Source organism: Muscardinus avellanarius, assembly GCF_963383645.1.
Source record: "Muscardinus avellanarius genome assembly, chromosome: 6".
NCBI lineage: Eukaryota > Metazoa > Chordata > Mammalia > Rodentia > Gliridae > Muscardinus > Muscardinus avellanarius.
The window spans coordinates 136,979,753-136,995,639 of NC_137791.1; the positions used below are offsets into that span (position 1 = coordinate 136,979,753).

General features: G+C 60.3%; 1 protein-coding gene across 1 annotated transcript in view; it reads right to left on the reverse strand.

The window, feature by feature from the left end:
* ABLIM2 (actin binding LIM protein family member 2) overlaps positions 1-15,887 on the reverse strand; it is a gene marked incomplete at both ends in the record, with an annotated part of 96,784 nt that overhangs the window by 58,322 nt on the left and 22,575 nt on the right. The window contains 3 exons of the mRNA XM_080697287.1: positions 706-764; positions 4,189-4,276; positions 14,330-14,423. Of these exons, the coding sequence (XP_080553413.1) occupies positions 706-764; positions 4,189-4,276; positions 14,330-14,423 (241 nt within the window). The remainder of the gene's footprint in view (positions 1-705; positions 765-4,188; positions 4,277-14,329; positions 14,424-15,887) is intronic.

Genomic DNA, 15,887 nt, shown 5'->3' on the forward strand with positions numbered 1-15,887 from the left:
GTTGGGATTTAGAATGTCCCCTGGACCTCCACTCATAGAGGAGGCAGCCATATTGGAGGCAGGGCCTGCTTGCTGAGGAGGGACCCCGGGTGGTGTGTGGAGGAGGTGGGGTGTGGCCTTGGGGATTACAATGCCCATGCCCCTGCCCTTCCTCTCTCCCTGCTGAGAGCAGCTCCCTGACTCCTGCTCCCTCTGCTTCCCACCTTTATATCCTGAGCTCCCCAGACGTGACCCAGCGTACGATGGACTGAACCCTCTGAAATCTCCAGAACTGTGAGCAAACAAGTCCTCCTTCCTCTCCCATCTTCTAGTTCAGAGGCAGGAAACCGGTGCCATCTTCTAATGGCGGCTCGCCACACCTCTCCACTGTGGTCATCAAGTATTTTGGGTCACAGTAGTGAGAATGGTGACTGAAAGAGACTGTTTGGGGCCTCCCACTCTGCAGTTGTCCCAAGCTTCATGGTCTGCATCCCACGCGTGGCCGAGGGTCAGCAGGCCGGTGTGGATGCTCCTCGGTGCCGCTTGCTGGGCCCACCTCACTGCTCACCTGACCTACCTGCTCACACCTGACCATCTCCTGGGCCCGGCCGCCTTGTCCCAAGGCCTAGAGAACTGCCCATGACTCTGCACAAACGCCAGGGTCATTCTGTATGAAGATGGGGCGGGCATGGAGGAGGATGCATCAGAGACAGTGGACCCACCAACCTTGTTCTTGTCTTCAGTCCTTGCTGCTTGCCGACACGCCGGGTGCCAGATGGAAGAACCTGTTGGAGGGTTCCCAAGAGGAAGTGGTCAGAGTGAATCCCCATGGTGCCGGGCCCGTGGGGGAAGTCAGAGGTGGAAGCCAGCAGTCCACCACAGGTGTTTGGTCGCAGCCCCCCCAGCGTCCCGAGCATCCTCTATGCTGGGGTTGGTACTGGGCCAGGACACGCTGACCACGGTCCCTGCCCCAGGCGGCTCACGGCCTGGGCCTGGGTATCAGCATCCCACAGGAGGCAGCACAGGGTCCCCCGGGAACCTGGGACACCTTGTCCAGGCTGAGGCAGCCGGAGGAGGGGTCCTGAGGTGGCTTTGTGTTCAGAGGCAGGGATGAGGAAGGGGTTCCCACCGTGGTGGCCCGCTGCCTGGGGACTGCGGGTGGGCGCAGGGTCTGCTCTCGGGGAGGGGGTCGGAGCTAGGCACAAGGCCCAGTGTCCCTCAGTCCCTGAGGCTTCCTGTGCCTTGGTTTCCTCGCCTGTAGGCTCTACCAGCCACGCATGTCAACAGCCACTGTGGTCTCTTGCAGAGGCCACCAGCACCAAGTGCCTACAACCTGGCCCGCAGCTCTCTTCCAACTCAACCTTGACCTGCCTCCGCTTATTTCCACCTAAAACCTTGAGCTAATCACTGTCTGCCCGTGAGGTCATCGGGGGAATTGAAGTTTCCACCCCCAGCGCCTGAGGGGGTTCTTTGAATCCTCACCAACAGGGGGCGCCCGCCTTTGGTCCTCCTCAGCCTCCAGGACCAGGGGGCCTCTAGTCCTTATTTCAGCCTGAGCTCCTTAACACAATGAGGGCCAGCCTCCCCTAGTCTGGGATGACACCGAGGGCCGATCTCCCCGCTGCGTGTTTGCAGGAAGTCTTGGTGGGAATGGTGTTGTACTGGGTTCGCCTGGCGACAGTGGGGTCAACGGGACCCCACTTGTCGGCAGGATCCCCCCCGCAGAGGCCCTGCCCTAGGCTCATGCTCCATGGAGCACAGCTTAATGCCCCACCCGGTCCAGCTTCTCACTGTACAGAGTGTGAAGCCCAGGGTCTTAGAGGGGCCAGGCCAGAGAAGCCCACAGCCCGTGGTGCAGCTCTCCTGCCAGCCGCGGCCCAGCCATGAAGGGCCTTTGCATCCGAGCCGGGGTCCTCCTTGACGTGAGCTCGCCCCAGCTGCCGCGACTGGCATCTGCTGGCCCGCCGGTGACAGCCTTTATTGTGGGCCTCCCTGCCAGGCAGCCGGCCAGCTGGACGGCACACAGGGCCCCTCTCAGGGCTCTGGGACAGACTCGGGAGACAACAGGCAACGCTGTGGATGAGGCTGCAGTCTGAGGTCACCCCCAGGTTCCTCTCAGAGAGGGAGGCCTGTCTGACATAGCTCTCCACATGAGGTCATTCGTGGGCTGCCGCCGGCTCTGCCTCCCCCGGCCCTGCCCAGCTGCCGGCCCCCAGCACAGAGTCCCGCAGAAGGCTCTGGTCCTGGGGCCTCCGATGCCGAGCCACTGTCCTGTGGTCACCTGCCCCGGGATGAGGGCAACCCTCCCCACAGTGCCTGCCTCCCTCCGCCCCAGCCTTCGCCTTGAGCCTCCTCTTCCCCCTCTAGCTGGGGGCAAGCTTCCCACCTGTCCAGCTGGTCCAGGGCAGCCCACATGGCTCAGCTGCCCTGGGACTGCGTGAGGCTCAGCACCGACCCCGTCTGCACAGGGCAGGAGGCTCTGCCTCCCATCTCCTGCAGCCACACCAAGCCTGGAGCATCCAAGCCTGGGCGCCCACTGCCCCGCCCACCTGTGTCTCTCCCAGGAAGCCCTCCCAGGCTACACTGCGCACCCACCCGGGATGTCTCTGTTTCATATCACAGGGCCTCTCCTGCTCCTGGGGTGCCCCCCCCCCCCGGCTCATCTACCAGTTCCTGGTGGGCGGGCAGGCAGCTGGGTGGACTGCAGGACGAAGGTCCACTCTCTGACCACGCTTTGGTCAGGCTCCTCTGAGCGCCCTAGACTAGCTCCCTGCTCCCTCGCCCCAGGTCTCCACCTTTGCGCCCATCTTGCCTTATGTCTGCTCAGCCCAATTATAGCGGAAACCCTGCTAAATGGCTTAGCCAGCGCTCGATGTCACCGCCCTGGGCGTCTGGTGACCTCATTCCGGCCTGGGGTCTGAGTCCTCACAGGCCTGCAGCAAGAACCCCTATCCTGGGTGCTATTTTCTCCCCACAGTCCTCACCTGCCCAGACCCCCCACCCAGCGCGGGAAGCCACGCCCTGCAGACCCGGAAGCCTGGGAAGCACTTCCGGCTTGCAGTTTACACCGGGTTGGGAGGTGAGACCCCAGCTTCCACTCCTCCCAGAGAGACCGAAGACTGATACAGGGCACAGAAATGGCTCAAGGGTTTTATATAAAAAGAAATATACTGGCAGTGCAGGCCAGATTAAAACTGAGATTTGAACTGTGAGGCTGCTGCGCCTGGTTCCCAGCCAGAAAGAAAAAGGTATGAGTTGGTTTGGGGAAGACGACCTTATCTGGGTGTGCATCCTGTCATGTTGAAGCCAACTGTTTTTTTTTAAGTTTTGTGCAAAGCCCCACCAGAGCCAACAAGCCTTTGTGAACATTCCAGACGCTCTGGTGTCCTGAGGATGAAACCTGTACTCCCCGGTAGCTTGCGGCTGCATTTGAAAGGTTCAGACCCCGAGTCCAGCCTGGTGTGCCAGTGTTCCTCCCCGTGGAATAAAATCTCTGACTTCACATCTTCTGGGTCGGTGGTCTCCGGTGGTCTCATTTACGCGATATCCGGACCCCATAACAAGACTCCCGAGGCTCCTTACCATCTGAGACCCCCGAGTGCCCACCATGCTCCCACGCCCCTCCTGGGTTGCCAGCCAGCCCCTCTGGCTTCTCTGCCAACCTCGGCCTCTCTGCCCTCCATCTCCTGAGCGGGTCTGCGTTCTCTGGGAAGCGTTGCCTGGTTCTAGAATCGAGGCTGACGCCACTGCGCCTCAGCAAGCTAAGCCACAGAGACGGATTTGGCGCTACTCTCGCGATTGCTACGCCCCACGGCGAGCGGGCTTGAGCGCTTCCCGTGGGCTGCGTTAAAAGGCTGGTGGTTTCCCCAAACTCTCCCTTGCCAGGCTCTGTGAGCCAAGCATCTCTGCTTCAGGAACAGACCTCTGCTTACTGAGGTGTGGCCAGTGATGGCGGCCCTGGTGACCGAGCTCTCGAGGCGGCTTCCCAGGGAGGCCTGACGGGCTGCTGCAGGCAGCAGCTGTCCTTGCTTAGTTTTGGCCAGTGGACCGGGTGGCCAGCCGTCCTGGGCCCACCCAGCCCTCAGGTCTCCTGTCCTCCACTCAGGCTCCCCACAGCTCCTGGGCTGATGGCTCCAGGCACTGCTAACCCAAAGCTCAAGCCCAGCTCGTGGTTCACCTTAGGGACAAACGGTACATGTGAATTTTTACCTTGAAGATACATCTCCTCCCCTTCGGCGAACATCTGGCCGCACCTGACGCATAGCGCACAGGAAGGGTGGTAGTGTTTCTCCCCGGCCTGGAAGAAAGCAGACACGGGTGTTCCCCTGGGCCTCGGCACTTGGTGTGGGCCCCGCACAGCCCTCAGGATGCTGCGCAGGTCCAAGGGCCGGCAGCCAAGTGGACCCAAGACCCTCCTGCCTGGAGACCCTTTGGCAGGTGCCCCGTGAGGCCAGCGGAGGTCCACCTGCAGGCCTCTGTGCCCCCCCCACCGGGCTCGGCTCCTCGTGGCCCAGCGTCATGGGAGGGTCTGGTGCCCTTCACCCCTGCAGGAGGGGGGCGGAGAGAGAGGACAGCCAAGAGGGCGAGCAGGCCACGCTGTCTCCCCAGTGGAGGGCTGCAGGGTGGGGTAGAAATAGATGAATAAGAATTTCCTTCGTGTCCCTCCATTTGCTCAGTTAGCATGTCCTTTTTTATAACTCTTAACATCCATCAAATTAGATTATAAATATTAATACAGAAATAACCCGAGCAGATTACATTAAGTGTAATGTCACTTGGCTTACTTCTGCATGGTACAAAAAAACACCCCAAATGTGTGCAGCCCGCTCAGTGACCGCGTCCTGACCTTGGCGAGGGCAGGGCCGGCTGCAAGGGGCAGAAGGCGAACCCCGCACCCCACGCCTTCCTAAGATGGGGAGAAGCTTCCTACTCAACGCCTGAGATTTAACTCGCAGTCATGGCTTCTGACAGCGGAGGGCATCAGGAGGCCCCACTTTCTTCTCCTTGCCCCGGGCGGCCTCTGCAGATGCTGAGGAGGAATCCAGACACCCCTCTCTCCACCAAGCCTCTGTCAACCCATGCCGCCCACCCTGGCTTCCGCAAAGGGCTTCTTTCCGTTGCTGTGAGGCCACAGCCTCCTCCTGCTGGTCTGTTCCCAGGCCTCTGCTCGCGGTTCCTTCTAACTGGAGTGCCCTCCCTGCGTCCCCTGAATGGTTTTCTCCCATCCTGATGCCACCTCCTCCAGGGAGCCTTCCCTGAATCCTCCCAGCCCCATTCGCATAGTCTGGCAACCCTCCCAGCAGGGCGGCCTGGGCACCAGGAGGCCCTGGCAGTGCTGATGGCCAGGCTCTGTCTGGAGGAGCTGCCGTAGTGCCAGCCTGGGCGAGGGTGGCACAGGTCGCCCAGGTGACCACCGTGGCTGATGTGCCCAGCAGTCGGAGGGGCTCTTTCCAGCTGTGAGGGAGGGACAAAGCAGTTCTGACGATATTCCAGGCACATCTTAAAGGGTCTGACTGGATGGGTTGTGATCTCTGACATGTCCTGGGCCCCACCCATCCAGGTGCCCCCCGTGACCTCTGGTGGCAGGAGCTTTGTGACAGCCACATGGGGAAGGAAGCACATTCTTCAGGGTCAAGAAGCCCTGCCGTCTACACAGCAGGTCCTCACGGCGTGTCCAGAACAGAAATGAAGACCCAGGTCCCCACCAAGCTGTCACAGGAGTCTGCGTGCGGCAGTGAGACATGAGAGCTAAGAAATGGAGCAACCCACGTGCCCATCATGGACCAAGAAGCCGAGGCGCACTCGTCATCGCAGCATCCGGGAGGCTGGGACAGGAGGACCGCGGTTCGCGGCCAGCCTCAGCTACTTAGTGAGGCCCTTTGCAACTCAGCGAGACCTTCTTCAAATTAAAAATTAAAAAATAGGGCTGGGGGTGTAGCTCGGAGGTAGAATGCCCCTGGATTCCATCCCCAGTACCGCAAAAAAAGAAAAAAGAAAAGAAAGCAAGGCATGCCGCAGCACATTCCATCCTGCGGCCACAGAGAGCAAGGAGGCCCTGCAGGTGCCATGGTGTGGACGAGCCTCGAGAACACGTTAAGAAGCCAGTCTCAAAAGGTCACACACATAACTCCTTTCGTAGGAAATGCCCAGAGAAGGTTACACAGAGACCGAGGCAGCGGTTTGGGGCTGGGAGAAGGGGCAGGAGCGACTGCCTGGTGGGCGTGGGGTTTCCTCTGAGCCGGAGGGAGCGGCCGCCCCGGTGACCACCAGGGGAACTCACCCCACGCCATTAACTGTGCGTCTTAAGTGGCTAATTGCAGATTCTGTGAGTTTCACCTCAATTTTTCAAAACAGTGGTGGGCCCCTAAGTGGTGAGTTCCTTGCGGCAGGTGGCCGCCGCACCCCCCCCCCCGTGTCACAAGGATGCTGTGGGTGTCAGCTCGGCTCCACGGGGGGCCGTCTCCATCCCCATTCCCCAGATGAGGAGCTCAAGGCCCAGGGAGGCCAAGGGACCTCCCCAAGGCCTCACAGTGGAGGCCCCTCTCCTCCATACGTGGATTCCAGAGCTCCCCGATGTCCCCTACAGCCTGGGAACACGGCCCCTTTTCCTCCGCAATCCTTCAAATTGGCTCCGTGGAGCCCCACCCCGCAAGGCCGAGGTGTGAGCTCAGATTTCAGGCAGGTAAACAAACTCCTGGCCTGGATCACAGCCTGTTTCCTCCAAGACCAGACATCAGGGCCAGCTGTTCTGTGGACAGTCCTCCTCCACCCTGAGACGGGGACGGGGGCAGAAGTGCCCACCACAGAGCGCCCACTGTCGGCGGGGCCACGGAACTAGCCTGGGGTGCAGGTGCCACCTGGCAAGAGCCACGCTCACTTTTGGCCGCCTTCCCACTGACCTGCCCACTCGGCCTCATGGGGCGGGGCCTACCGAGCCAATATGAAGCCATGTTGTGGAACACTCCATCTGCAGCAGAACACAGGGTAGAGGGCCGTGTTCCCAAGTCGAGGGGGCACCGTGGAGTCCATAGGGGAGAGGCACTCCAGCGCCCTGGGCCCATTCCAGGGTCGCCACTCTGGCCGGGGTGACAGACTCCAGCTAGGGACACTCACTCCCTGGACACGTGGCTCGGGCCTGTGTCCAGTCTTGGGGTTTGTGTCCCTGGCCGTGGGTGGAGAGGACCATTCTCAGGCTGGGGTTCCAGGTGCCCTGACTCCCAGGCCTTCAGCTGGAAGGCACTGGAGGGGCCAGCGTCACCCTGCCCCACCCACACCTGGCTGGGAACAGGAGGGAGGCCAGCGCAGGGCTGTGAGGTCTAAGGCAGTCCTTGCTGCCCCACACTGCCCGGTGGCCTGCGGTCACCTCACAGTGAGCCCTGTGTGCGCCTCTCCCTCCCTCTCCACGGCGGGGCAGGGGGGCTTCGGCGAGGGCCATCAGCTCCCCACAGGCGGACGGCCAGCCCGAGCCTGGGTGGGGCTCAACAGCTCAGCATATGGAATGCCTCTGAGATTCATACTTTTAGAAATACCTGTGCCCTTGACGGGTAGTGTTATCTTTAATAAGACAGAGCAAGGCTGGCTGGGGTGCAGACATAGCCTGCGGGGACAGGGGGTATAGCCTCCAGGGACTGGGGTGCAGCCCACAGGGACAAGGGAGTACACCTTACAGGATAGGGGGTGGAGGCAGCAGGGTAGAGGTCTTCTCTATCTCACAGCCGGGGACACGGACCCCAAGACTGGGCACGGGCCTCTACCCTACAGGGACAGCGGTGCAGCCCACAGGGACAGGGCGTGCAAACTCAGGGGCAGGATATTATAGCCTACAGGGTAGGGGTGCAGCCAGCAGGGTAGAGGGCACGGCTTGAGGGACAGGGGTATATCCTCTAGGGGTGGGGGTGTGGCCTACAGGGATGGGGAGCATCGTACCTGCAGGAGAAGCTCAGCCTGCAGGAACAGGGTGATAGGCTACAGAGACACGGGTGACGGTCTGTAGAAATGAGGTGCGGCCCACAGGGACATGGGGTGCACCCAGAGGCCCCCTGCCCAGAGTCAGGGTGGCAATTCTGGGAGCTGTGACTGTACATTCAGTGGCCGGGTTCAAAGTGTCCAATTCCTGCCAGGCGTGGTGGTACATATTTGTAATTCCAGCATTTGGGAGGCTGATTGGGGTTCTCAGACAGCCTTAGCAACTTAGTGAGACCCTTTGCAACTCAGTGAGACCCTATTGCAAAATAAAAAATAGAAAAAAATAGTGCTGGGAGCATAGCTTGGAGGTAGAATGCTCTTGGGTTCTATCCCCAGAACTACAAAAAAAGTGTCTGATTCCATTTTGAATTTTCAAAACTTATTACAGGTCTTCAAGAGCTTATCACCATGATAACACAGAGAAAGTGAAACTTATAGAGGAGAGAATCTAGCCCCGGAGTGGCCCAGCCACCAGAAAGCTCTCCGCCCTGAGATCCCAGCTCCCTGTCATGGCTGAAGCCCCTCCCCAGGGCCCCCTTCACCCTCACCATCTTCCCCTGCGGTGCTGCCCCAGGTGGCCCCCCTCATCTGAGGACCTGGAGGACTGACCCCTCCCGCCCTCCCCGCCACCTTCCTCCACCTGGGGTGCAGGCTCCAGGCGGCCGGCACTGCCCACTGCACTGACCCCCGGACCCAGCCCCGGGAAGTGCTCCCTGAAGGCCCTCTCGGTGGGGACACGGGGCACCTGTCATCACACGCAGTGCCCAAGAGTAAAGGGCGCTACCCCAGGCTTGGCAACAGCTGATTACCCAGGCTCGCGTATCGGGCTCAGCGGGCCTGCCACCGAGACTGCCAGGAGCGCTGAGACCCCTGGGCAGGGGACAGGCGGCCCAGAGACTGCACAGAAGGAAAGCCAGGGCCCTGCTCTGATCACGGGGAGGAGCGGGCCGAGGACACGGCAGAGGCAGCTGTGCACGTGTGCGCCTGTGCGTGTGTCTGTGGCTGGCCCCGTGTGTCTGGTCATCTATGTGTGTGTCTGTGTGTGTCTATGCATGTTGTATGTGTCTGTGCAGGTATCTGCATGTCTATGTATATTGTATGTGTCTTTTTCCTTGTATGTCTATGTATGTCTGCCTATGTGTCTATGTATATTGTATGTGTCTGTGTGTCTTTTTCCATGTGTATCTATGTGTGTTGTATGTGTCTGTGTGTCTTTTTCCATGAGCATCTGTGTGTGTCTCTGTGAACTATGCATGTCTATGTATATGTACATGTCAGTACGTCTGGGTAGGCATGTGTGGTACATGACTATATGTATTGTGTGTCTATCCATGTGTCTGCGTGTACCTTGTACGAGTGTCCATTTTTGCAACATTTTGAAGGCCACTTCTAAATGCTAAGGTAGCGCCATGGACGACTGCATGGTGCACGGATGGTGAACAAGTCTTCCTTCCGAGTATGCTGTTCACACAAACACATTTGTCTTAAAGAGGGGGCAGAGATGCTGAATTCACTTCTGCCCTCAGGAAGTCGCCTGTTTGAAAACACATGGCTTGTTCTGTGCCCACGACAAAAAGAGTGCCCAAGAACAGACAGAGGCCAAGAGCAGCAGCCGGAGCCGCAGGAGAGGTTGGGGACCTGAGGGATGCTTAGGGGCCGCCTGGAGGCCAGTTGAGCCCGGGAGGCCCTCTCCCCATGAGACCACCCATCCTCGAGGCCACCTGGCACCTTCCCTTCCCGTGAACCCAGCCCCAAGTCCAGGGTGGCGTACACAGAGGGCCCAGCAAGGTTTGTACGATGAACAGGGGAGGAATGAAAGAAGGAAGGGAGAAGGGAGGAAGGAAAGCCGTGAGGAGGGAATTAGCGAGTGGTCCCAGAGGGATGCTGGGCTTTGGTTACCATGGAGACAGCCGTAGGTGCCCACGCTGCAACGGCAAGTGGGGTCCAGAGAGTGACACTTCCAGGGTTAGCAGGATGCGTGGAAAACCCCACCCATCCGCAGGATGCCCTGAGGATGGAAGGACGACCCCCTGCCCAGGGCCGGGCTGACAGCACAGCCATGACTCCTCCCATTCAACACCTCTCCCCTACCCCATTCCAGCTGAGGGACTCCCAAGACTGCCCTGTGAGCCCAGCACTGAAGGGCAGCTCTCGGTAGGGGCCTCTCCATCCCCCTAAGCCAGCACCGAAGCAGCCTTGCCAGGCCCCAGAGCTGCCTGGCCACCCCGCCCTGCCCAGCCCCACCCACACTCCTGATGTCCATCTCAGCCCACGGGGAGAGGGCAGGGTGCCAGCTCCTCCCAGGACCCCAGGCCCAGCGTGGAGCAGCCTCCTTGAGACACAACTGGAGGCAGAGGGAAGGGGAGAAACCCTATCACCACCAGGTGCGCCTTCCACAGCGGCCGCTGCTGGCGCTCCGTGCTGAAGGTGGCACCGTGCCCGCCACACACAGGCACAGCGCAGACAGGGGCTCTGCTGCCCGTGGAGATCCCGGGATGCGCGCCCGCCCAGGCTCCCCAGAAAGGACATCCAGGCGCTGGCAAGCGTCTGAGGGCCAAAGAGAGGGTGGCCAGTGCCTCCGGGCTTCATGCCGACGAGCCTGTCCCCATGAGCACCCAGCTGCCCCCTCGGCCCCTGAGGTGCCCACCAGGCTTCCTACCTGCACGGCCCAGTCGGATCGCCAGTGCCAGGCTCCTCCAGTGTCTGAACCCTGGCCCAGGGGCCTGTGAAGAAACCTCCGCACCCCTCGGCTGGCTCCCAACTCTTTCCCTTTTTCTCAGATCTGCCACTTTCCCCTGCTGCTCCCCACAAGCCCACCGCCCCGGCTGGGTGCCACACACCGGCAGAGCGAGCGTCAGGCCGTGCCACTGGGTGGCAGCTCCCTTCTGCAGAGCCTGCTCGTCTCCGCCCGTCTGCCCTCGGCTCCCGCCTCGTTCCGCAGCTCCGCAGTGGAGGCTGCTCAGAGCCTGCGACTCAGCCACGCCACGCAGCACACCCGCTCAGCAGAGGCAAAACAAAGGCATGGATCTTCCCCGGGAGGCCCTTTATCCTCCACCGGAGACCAGGGGCACACGCCCGGGTAGCTCCTGGCAACCAGGACCATCCCCTCCAGAGAACAGAGCACACTGGGGGTCTGCTCACAGGATCCCACATCAGGAACGCGTCCACTGCAGCCCTGGGAGACCCCTGACCCCGAGGTCCATCCAGGGGCCATGGACTGCCGGTGCCAAGGCTCTTCCCGCCAGCTAGTACTGGGGTGGCACGGACCAGGGGCGCCTGGCAGACCTGTCCATTGACTCCCTGTCTGCAGCTGGGGGCAGGTACAGGGTGTTAAAAACACAGGCTTTGGGCCAGGGCTGGTGGGGCGGGGCAGGCAGGGCTGGGTGGGGTCTGCACACCCAAGCCAGGAAGGTGGTCGGCGCACACACCTCAGGGACAAAAGTGCACACCCACCATGGTAAGCTGTGAGGTGTCAGAGGGGGGTTCAGAATTAAGTCCAAATGCAAATCCCTGTCTGCCACTGGGAGACCCAGCGGCTCAACCCCAGCTCCACCTCCTGCTCACAGTGGCCCGGCTTCTGTGTCCCTAGCTTCAGTAGCCAGCCGGGGGACACAGGTCAGAGGGACCATCCGGAGCACATGAGCAAGGCAGCCGGGTGGGCTACCGCTGCTCAGACAGGGGGAAAGGCAGCCTCGTGGAGCCCCGCCCTGTGAAGGGAACAGAGTGGTCAGTTACGGCCTGCCGAAGGTGTCTGGTTTCCTGGGCATGATGAATGCTCTTTTTTTTTTTTTTTTTTTTTTTTTTTAATGGGAGAGACTTGAGTGGTTTAAAAGCCACTGGGGGCTAGGCACAATGGTGCATGGCTATAATCTTAGTACTTAGGAGGCTGAGAAAGGCGGATCTTGGGTTTGAGGCTAGCCTCAGCAACCTAGCCAGACCCTTAGCAACTTCGTGAGATGCTGTTTCAAAAATTTTTTAAAAATTAGAAAGGGCTGAGGCAGAGAAAGAATGCCTCTGGCTGCAATCCCCAGCACCAACATAGATAATGTCTACTTTTTAATACTAAAAGGCACCAGGAGGAAGCCTTTGTGTGCGGGAATGCCGGCAGGGCATCAATACCCAGAGGCAGCAGGCGCGAATTAGACAGAATCACCACTCAGAAAAACACAGGATGTGGGGCTGATGAAAACATCCCATCTTACAATGCAATCCACTCACCCAAAGCAACACGGACACCCCAAAATACGAGCCGGCAACGCTCTGAAGGAACTGAAATACAAGAACTGCACGCAGCTAACGTGGCAGAGACAGGCTCGGGCTCCCGGGGACGGGAGAGCGGCAGCTGAGGCGAGACGGCATGCTTCTGCCAAACGGGCCAAGGTTCGGGGAAGGTTCTGTCGTATGGGCGAGGAGAGCCTTCCTGGAGCACAAGCATCACAGCTGCCAAGAACTACAAAGATGTTCACAGTATTGACCCAGCTTCCCTATTTCTGTAAATTCACCCAAAGGAAAATCAGGAATATAAACACACATTGCCAAAGAAAGTCGATGTTTATGTTCATGGCAGCGGGATGCGTGGTTTGAAAAACTGACAAGCGCCACCCACTTTGCCCAACAACCAACGACCAGTCTCGTACATTATGATGAGGCCGTGTGATGCGACGGAGCATGGCGCAGTGTTAAAAACAGGCAGGAATGAGTCTCCAACGCTGTGCTACAGGAAGCCAGGCACAGAAGACCACGTGCTGTGTGATCTCACATGTAAGTGTCCAGAGGACGGAATCAAGTGACAGAGAGGGGGCTGGTGGCTGCCCCGGGATCTGGAGGCCCAGGATGTGATGGTCAAGGGCAGGGGCTTTGTTTTGTTTTTTTTTGCAGTACTGGGGATGGGACCCAGGGGCATTCTACCTCCAAGCTACACCCCCAGCCCTATTTTTTATTCTTTATTTTGAAACAGGGTCTCACTGAGTTTCAAAGGGCCTCACTAAGTAGCTGAGGCTGGCCTCAAACCGTGATCCTCCTGCCTCAGCCTCCCAAACGCTGGGGTGACAAGCGTGCGCCATCACGCCCAGTGACTCTTTCTTGAGAAGATGAACAAGTTCAAACCTAACCGTGGCGGCGGCTGCACGTGCCTGGAGGACACTCATCGCCACTGCACTTTAAACGGGTGAACTGCGTCTCGACAAAACTGCTAAAAATCCTCAAAATCCAAAATGAAAATGCATATGAGAACTCCATACTGCCACGAAAGCCCGCCAAACTGAAATTCCAGTTGGAATAAAAGAAGAGTCATGATATAAATGGTTCAATATCCACTGTGATGCCACGGGAGGAAAAGAAAAAACGGAAGGAGACCAGCCAGAACGCTAGGCTGCCTTTGCCTGCGCGCGCGGTGAGGTTTTCTGTCTTGCGCGGGCCTGTTCTTCAGCAAACTTTCCCTATCAGTGACTGGAGCATTAAATCCACCCAGAGTCCTTCCTGCGTCAAGTGGGACCTGCGTGGTACCAGGGCGGTGTCCACCCCTGGGCCTCCTGGGACGGGGAGGCTGGCCCCGGGAGGGCGGCATGGCAGTGGGGTGCGGCCAGCCCCGGGGGCAGAGGGCTGAGGGGCTGGAGGACGTGCTGCCGAGCCTGGCCCTCCATACCCAGCCTCTCCCCTCCCGGTACGAAGCGTGAGCGCCAGATCCTCAGCTCGGCACTCAGTGTCCACATCCACGAACACCCTCCGGACCCCAGATCCCTCACTCCCTGCAGCCGCACCCCGCCCACCCTCTGTCCTCTGTCGCTCTCTCTCCCTGGCAGAGCCCAGGGCCCCCGGGCCTCTCCAGCAAGGGCGCTACAACCCTCGGCCTTTCTCAGCCCTTCGCATTCCCAGGAGCCTGATTCAGGGCCCCCGGCCCACTGGGAGCCGCGGGCTCTGTCCACCTGCCCCATAAAAATCCAGGGGGCGCTGCGGAGTGGGGCAGCGGCCGGGCAAGTGGGAAATTACACGTGTAATCTAGTGCACGTGTAATTTACATGTGTAATGTACATGCGATATAATTTACATATAAGTTGCATGTGGAATTTACATGTGTGTGGGGAAGCTTCCTGGTCCTGTAACTGCTGCCCAGCCTGCACGCGGGGCCACTGAGGCACTGTGGATGCAGCCCGGCTGTGTGGCCGTGGTCACCACACCTGCCTCTGGGCCACGTTCCATCTCCCACAGCCGGCCAGGGAAAGGCTGGCCTGGGATAGTGCCCAGTCCTTCCCTGCGCGGCCGGGAGCGTGGAAGGCGGGCGGGGAGGCTCACGGTGCCGGCTCTCGCAACAACACAGGGAGTCGCGAACCCGGGACCGGCCTGGGGGCAGGTGTCCCGGCACTCGGAGCCGTCCCGCGGCCCTTACCTCCAGCACGCGCCCGGTGATGTACTTCTCGCAGCCGTCACAGCGGATGCCGAACTTGGCGTGGTAGTCGGCCTCGCAGTAGGGCAGCCCGTCCCTGCAACGACACAGGAGGTCAGGCTGGGCCGGGCCACCCCCAGGATGGCTGAGTGCGGGGCCCGCGTGCAGCCGGTCCTCAGGACCAGGGGCCTCTCATTAGAGGGAGTGCCCGCCTCCTTCCACTCCCACAGCGACACCTGGATGGTGGCGTACATCAGCGCTTACGGATGCCCTGCAAAGCAATTTCAGGGAGACCCTCCTCTTTCACAGCTGGGGAAACTGAGGCACACAGAGGCCAGGCCACCTGCCTTGCAGGTCCAGCCGCAGAGGCTGAGCAGGAGGAACAAAGCCATATCTGAGAGGCAGATGTGAGGGGAACTCAGGAACACACAGACCAACGAGGCCACCGTGGGAAGGCGTTGTGGGACACAGACAAGCAGTCAGGCTGCACTCCAATATCGCACCCCAGCTGTGTGGCCCCCGCAAGACACCCGACCTCTCCGAGCCCCTGCTTCCTCATCGGTAAACCGTGGGACCCAACAGTGGAAGGTGCGGCCAGTACCCAGCCAGGTGATACCCAGGCCGCTGTCACTGCTAATCAGGGCTGTCCCCTGAGCCGCAGACCGTGGCCAGCAGGAGCCGGGGGTGGAGGTGACCGGGCAGGCAGGGTAGCTGCCGTTCCCATGCAATCCCCTCTCTCCCTAGCATGGCTGAAGTTGCTGTGACTTCAAACTCTGGGCTTGCACACCTCTGAGTGTGCTGGGGAGGGCGCCCTCCGCCGGCAGGACCAGGTCCTCCATGGGCTCTGGACTTCCTGTGAGGTCCTGGGTGCCCACAGAGGGAAGGGCCCCCGACAGAGTTAGAGCGCAGGGCATGACTACCCGCCCCGTCTGTGGCTCTAGAGAAGCCACCCCAGAGAGGGAGAAGGGCACACACAGCAGCCCTCCCTGTCCCAGGCAGCGCCCCACATGGGCGCACCCTCAGCTAACCCGAGAAGCTGGAAGCCGGCGTCACTACGGTAACATGGAGGCACCTTCCCCCTCAGTTCCGGGGAAGCTCTGGAGGCTGCTGAGGACCGGGTGTGGCGTGGGGGCGCGCACGCGTGGGGGCTGAGGCTGGGTGCCGCGCCTGTTCTCAGTGCTGGCGCTCCGTGTCCGTTGGGCTCCTCCCTGCCTGCCTGGCTGCATCGGGGCCAGGGCTCTGGCTTCCTGACCGTCCACCGCCCTGGGCAGCCTCGCCTGGGTCTGGGGCTTTCCTGAGGCCGCCGTATTCACCTGGCGTGGTGAGCAGCGACACACGGGCCTGCGCCCTCCACAGCCCCCGTAGGCCACGGCTTGCAGAACTAGGGTCAGGGTCAGCCGAGCCTGGCGTGAGGCTCCTCCGTGGTCCTGTGTGGATTCTGGGGGTGTGCCCTGGCATGCATGTGTACACGTGTGCGTGGGTGTGCATGCACGTGTGTGCGTGCGTGCATGTGTGTGCGTGTGTGTCATTCTATGCAGTTTTATGGCAGCAGTTTCTTCAC